This window comes from Zerene cesonia, chromosome 28 (assembly GCF_012273895.1).
Source record: "Zerene cesonia ecotype Mississippi chromosome 28, Zerene_cesonia_1.1, whole genome shotgun sequence".
Lineage (NCBI taxonomy): Eukaryota > Metazoa > Arthropoda > Insecta > Lepidoptera > Pieridae > Zerene > Zerene cesonia.
The window spans coordinates 4,770,327-4,776,662 of record NC_052129.1 but is presented as its reverse complement, the minus strand read 5'-3'; the positions used below and the strand labels follow the sequence as shown (position 1 = coordinate 4,776,662).

Sequence of the window (6,336 nt, the reverse complement as noted above, 5' to 3'; positions counted from 1 at the left end):
GAACGGATGTACAATGTTATTTTGTTGCATGAAATAAATAAAAATATTTAATAGTAAAATAGTCAAGCCATATTGTGACAGCCCTATTACACCTGGACCTCTGTACCGCCCCAACAACCGTGCCATGTGAAAAGGGGCTTAGCTTTTACATGAGAAAATTCGCGCCATAAAATGACGGGGTGAACCGCGCATCAATCAGTTGTGACCCGACGGTCGCCGCGAGCGTGTCTCTTAAGCCATCCTACTCGTATCTAAATAAATAAAATACGCCGCAATGTATACGCGAGTGATCGTGTTCTTTATGCTTATAAGCGTAAACATCACATGTTTGGGGCAGACCGGTGCTTGCGCGAATTGTGCGAACGGAGACCTCAGTGTGACGGAGCTGACGGAGGCCAGGATCCAGTTCGTGAAGCAGCAGATCCTGAAGAAGCTGAGGTTGAACAAGAAGCCGGCGGTGGCGGTACCGGTGAACAGTCTACCCATGCCAGTCGCCCAGGGGCAGACGCTAAGCCATGGGACCGATAAACCGCCAGAGATTGACGACTATTATGGTAGAACCGAGCAGAAAATTATATTCCCCGTCGAAGGTAATTAATACATAGTACATATTGATTGACTCTTAATTACAGAGGATTGGGTTATCTAATATATCAAATTCTCGTGTCACAGTTTTCGTTGCTATACTCCTCCGAAACGGCTTGACCGATTTTGATGAAATTTTTTGTTCTTATCGGGTAGGTCTGAGAATCAGACATCTATTTCTTATAACCCTAAATGACAAGAATAAGGCAGAACAGCGTTTGCTGGGTATATATAAGTGTAGTGTGTCAGCTAGTGTATATATAAATGAACGAGTTGCAAGCGTAGATCTATGAAAAGACGTTTTGGTCTATATATATTCGATTAGGCTAATTAAATGAATAATGGTCATTTTTTATTCTATTTATAAAATTCAATAGATAGAGAATAGATTAACAGCTGTTAGCATCTATTATAAAAAATGCCCTATGGACATAGATTTATGGGAATTCTTAACGAAATAGCAAGAAGCAGATCTAGTTCTTCTAATGATTATTTAATCAATGTGAAAAATATATAGTTTGGGTACTCTTTAAATATAACTAGCAATCAGCTACGGAATCGTCCGTGGTACATAATATAAGCCTATGTACTACAAGGATCCCGAACATATCCAACGGTGAAAGAATTTTTGAAATCGATCCAGCAGTTCCTCAAATATGCTCATTCATACAAACAGCGCTAAACTTTGAAGCTTTTTGACCTATCAATAAGTTATTATTTAAGCGCGGGCAGACGAAAAAATACAGAGTATAAAAATTATAAAAAAATAATTAAAAATCTAGTCAAACAGACATCTTTCTTTCTTTCTTTCCTCAAAAGGGCGGAATATTTCCAACAGGCTCCATGTGACAAAAACTAACGCTACGCTACGGGTATCTTATATATATACAAAGTAATTTAACGCGCTTTTATTAGCTTTATCTGCATATTTGTATATAACCGACTCATGTAGACTCCATATTGATAAACTTTAAACGAAAAGATTAAATTCAAACTTCGTAAACTTATCAAGGCACGGTGACAACACAACAATTTCTTGAGTTCATCTTATTATCATTGATCGTCAGGATGAAATAATATCCTTAAATATACTCCGTATAAAAGCAAGTGAAACAATTTAGTAGCATCCATCATTTCAGCGCGTATTTTAGTTGTTTTAACTATATTTATTACATAAACCTAGTTCATACCATTTAAAGTGACTCAACATAATACCAGATAAACTATGATATGTACTTATAATAATGCCTTACTTGATAACACGTTAGATAAGTTTATTTATATCAATCATGATCCCAGTAGCAAAGACGAGTTTCCGCATAGAATGAAGCAACTACATCCATACATGGACTTGGATGAATAGGTATACTAGCTGCACGCTTCGGCTCTGCTCGAGTAGTCATATACGTAATGGAAATAATATAAAGTATCCTATATTTTAAGTGAGATCAAACTGGTGTGCAAATTTGATTTAAATCGGTTGAGTAGTTTATGAGTGGATCGCGGACAAAGTGACACGTCCTACTAATATTACAAATGCGACAGTTTGTGAGGATGGATGTATCTGTATGTTTTTTCTCTTTCACGCAAAAACTACGAAACTGACGGCAATGAAATTTGGTACGTAGATAGCTGTTCAACTGGAATATCATATAGGAAACTTTTTATCCCGATATTCCAAAGGGATACAGACTTACGCGGGTGAAACCGCGGGGCGAGATAGTATGCTATAAGCCTATTACTATAATACAAAAATCGCATCGCACTAGACACGACGTCACCTGTACAGTCTAAAGTCCATATTTGTTTATTGTAGCAATACAAAAAACGCATAGTTCGTAAAATAATCCGATTAAAAACGCACGCACAATAATACAAGGGTCCAAAGTCCAACAGGTGGACTGATGGGATTATCGGAATGTGTTGCATCATTCCGCAGGTATGATGTGACGAACAGAGCTGAATAGGTTTTCATTCTTAAATTAGTTATAGTATTTTCAAGAACAATGACCCATTTTTTCCATTGTATTCTGAAACTTCAAGTATAATATTTTCTTATAGGATGAATTTACAAATCTATCTTACTAATATTATAATTACAAATTTTGTAAGTATGGAAGGATGCGTCGCGAAAACAGCTTATTCGATCTGTATGAAAAATAGAATACTGAATATAGTTTGGATACAGAGATAGAATATAGTCTGGATTAGCACATAGGCTTATTTTAGCCGGTTAGCACGTGAGTAGCGCCGCGGCTGTCAGCTAGTCTTATTGTAAGGTTTTATTCAAAAACGTCATATACGCACGATACATTACGAATACACTAACATTGCTTATTCGGATTGAAATTTATAACCCCCGACTTTCCATTAAAGTCCGAGGTTCTAACTTCTGAGTCACCACTGATGCAATAACCTATTATAATATTTTAATATCAACAAAATAATTATTCGAAGAAAAAGTATTGCATATTTAGACGTCACACACATGTTAATCCAAGATACACTATCTAGACTTAAATTTTAAGTCTTAAAATAAATCATGAACACGAAATTAATCATCAGTTTTAGTGCATCTTCGTAATGTACTACGAGAAACGAAGGAGGTTCTTAATTCGACTGATTTTTTTTTTTTTTGTTTTTTTTCAAGCGATTCGCGTGATTCTTTTCAAGTTTGATAGGAAATTGTCGTCAATGTGACATTATAGAATTTAGATTCGTGTCTTCCCATCAGTCATTCCCATGTCAGTGAAAATTGCAGTAAAAAAATATATTTCTCTTTAATATCTAACACTTCCACTAAATTGTGCAGTAAAAAAATATATTTGTCTTTAGCATAACATCTAACACTTTCACTAAATTGTCTACAAACCTACATAACATTATGATCTAAGTTCATCATCATCAGCCCATATGTGTTCCCACTGCTGGGACACAGGCCTCCTATGAATTCAGGTTATAATCCACCACGCTGGCTACGATGATCTAAGTTAATTTCCTCAAAATTATGTCGTATTTTCCGTGAAGTACATTTATCGCAAGCCAATCAAAATTTATTGTCGAATTAGAAAAGTTCATAAGCTATAACAGAAGTATGAAGAATCTGATGGACATATGTAACTCAAAATTAATACTGTTGGCAACATCGTAATAGACTAGCATGGCTGCAAGCGTGAATTTAAAAAGAAAAGGGCCGTCGAAAAACGAAGTGAAAATTGGATGGGATTGTTTGGGAATGTGAAAAGGATTGGTGGAGTGCTACATAAATTGTAGCCTATTGTTTAATAGAGATTAATTATAAAAAATGTAATTTGCTTACAATACTTTAATTTAGCTGTAATCAAAGGTAGGAAATTCAGTCATTTAAATAACTCCGTTATGATAATGATATCTTGAAATTCGTCGCTTTTATTATAATCACACAACAAATTTCAAACAACGCGTGTTCATTAATTGAATAGATTATCTTTTCTAAGCACAGAGGTCCATAAGTTTATCGCAATAAGCGGAATGTTTTCAAATAAAATTTGGTTATTTTTTTTTAATGTTTTTGTTATTTCAGGTGTGATGTCGTTATAAATTTCGATTGTCTAACGCAACAGTTAATTATCCTACTTCCTACTATCCTACTATCCTATCCTACTAATATTATTAATGCGAAAGTTTGTTAGGATGTGTGTGTGTTTGTTGCTCTTTCACGCAAAAACTACTGAACTGATTGCAATTAAATTTGGTACGTAGACAGCTGGACAACTGAAATAACATATAGACAACTTTTTATCCCGATATTCCTACGGGATACGGACTTACGCGGGTAAAACCGCGGGGCGCAGCTAGTGTTCATATAATTTTCATTGCAATTAGCTTGCGATCTTCAGTATCATGTGTGTTATACGTGGTGTGAAATGTAATCACATGATATCAACATTTCTCACGTGTATTTAGCAAATATCTCTTATTCATTAAACCAACAAACTTATCTCTTATCATAATTCATTGAGTTTTTAGTTGCATTGCGTATTCTAATTCATTTTCACCTTTAATAAACATACTGTGATATGAATGTCTTTTTGTTATTCAAATAGAATTTTGTTTATTAAATTAAACGCTTTACCTAGGTTAAGTTAAGCGTTATAGTTTATAGCTAACACCATTTATGTAGCAGTATATAAATTCATATGCTAGGCTACAGAGTGTATATAAAAGTGAAACGAGTCCCCTGTCCCCTAGTGGGGTATGGGGCACATGATATTCATCTGTTTCACTAATCGATTTTCTTCTGTCATCAGTTCTGCCAGACCGAGATATTTTTTTTGCGCGTCGCCACGAGGATTCGAACCTAGGATCCCTCGGTTCTACGCTCACGCGTAACCACTGTACCAAGGAGGCGGTTAAAAAGCTGCAACCTGTAGTTCTTTCCCCATTACATTAATAAAATAAAATAAAAGTAAAAAGTCCCAAGCAAAAATAATTTGACCGCCTTACAAATATGAACAAAATTAATTTAACAGTACGGATGTAATAAATACTAAAATTATCTTTAATAACTTTAAAAATGTGTCTCATTTTTTTTCACGGTGCTGGTTCATATTTTTATTTGTTATATTTACTTGTTTATTATATTAACTCCAATGTAAACAAATGTTGGAGGATATGTTTATCGTATTTATTTGAAACTTCGTACTAAATGACTGTGCAATTGAAAGGCAGGGAGAATCGCAATCTTCAGAAATAAGAAAAATCTCAAAACTATCTATTATCAGTAACCGGAGAACCGGAACCCAATCGATTCCTTTATTCTCCTTAACAATCCTTTCTCTATCCCATACCGTTTAAACTTAATATATTCGTAAGGGGTGTATTGTTAACTACCTTATACCTCTGCAAATGTCCACGGGCGGTGGTAGCGCTTACCATCACAAAGAAGATAATATAAAAAACTGACTAATCTTATATATAAAATTCTCGTGTCACAATGTTAGCTTCTATACTTCTCCGAAACGGCTTGACCGATTCCTCTGAAATTTGGTAAGCATATTGGGTAGGTCTGAGAATCGGCTAACATCTATTTTTCATACCACTAAACGATAAGAGTAAGGCAGAACAGCGTTTGCCGGGTGCAGCTAGTAATAATATAGATAAATAATTTACTTTAGCTATGTAAAAACTAACTCATGTCAAACTCCTTACGGTTTTACGTCTAAAAACGGAACTTTTTATCGAAATAGGGCGCGAAGTGGGCAATAAAAAATTAAAATATACATTGAACTGTGAACTCATCAATCAATAACTTGACAATACTAATAACGAGGTAATGGAAGCGTAATTTTTTATGATAATATGAGTCACACAGAGAGGAGAAAAGATACTGCAGAGTTTCTTGCCGGCTCTTCTCTGTAGAAACTGCTTTCCGAACCGGTGGTAAATGTTAAAACTATGTTATGACAATTCAAAAGTGCTTCTATAAATGTTTGAGTTTGATATAATAAAGTAAAGCGGTTCGCCCCGGCTTCACCCGTGGTATGTTTTTTCAATCCATAAGAATCTTTCTTATCCCTCAATATAAACTTTAAAGTCGTCGAGGTCTACGCTTAACAACATATTTGGCGATTCATTCTTATTTATGTAGATAAATTATTTTACATGTATTTACGTTTGGATACTATTACAGTATTATGTTATACCTAGTCTTGCCATAAATATTGTAATAAAGAAAAAAGAAAATTGTTAACTGCAAATAACATTTATTAC

At 34.7% G+C, this 6,336-nt stretch overlaps 1 protein-coding gene across 1 annotated transcript in view; it reads left to right on the top strand.

The window, feature by feature from the left end:
• Positions 1-218: 218 nt before the first annotated feature.
• LOC119837600 (inhibin beta B chain) overlaps positions 219-6,336 on the top strand; it is a 14,441-nt gene continuing 8,323 nt past the window's right edge. The window contains exon 1 of the mRNA XM_038363252.1: positions 219-590. Within this exon, the coding sequence (XP_038219180.1) occupies positions 275-590 (316 nt within the window). The 5' untranslated portion in view covers positions 219-274. The remainder of the gene's footprint in view (positions 591-6,336) is intronic.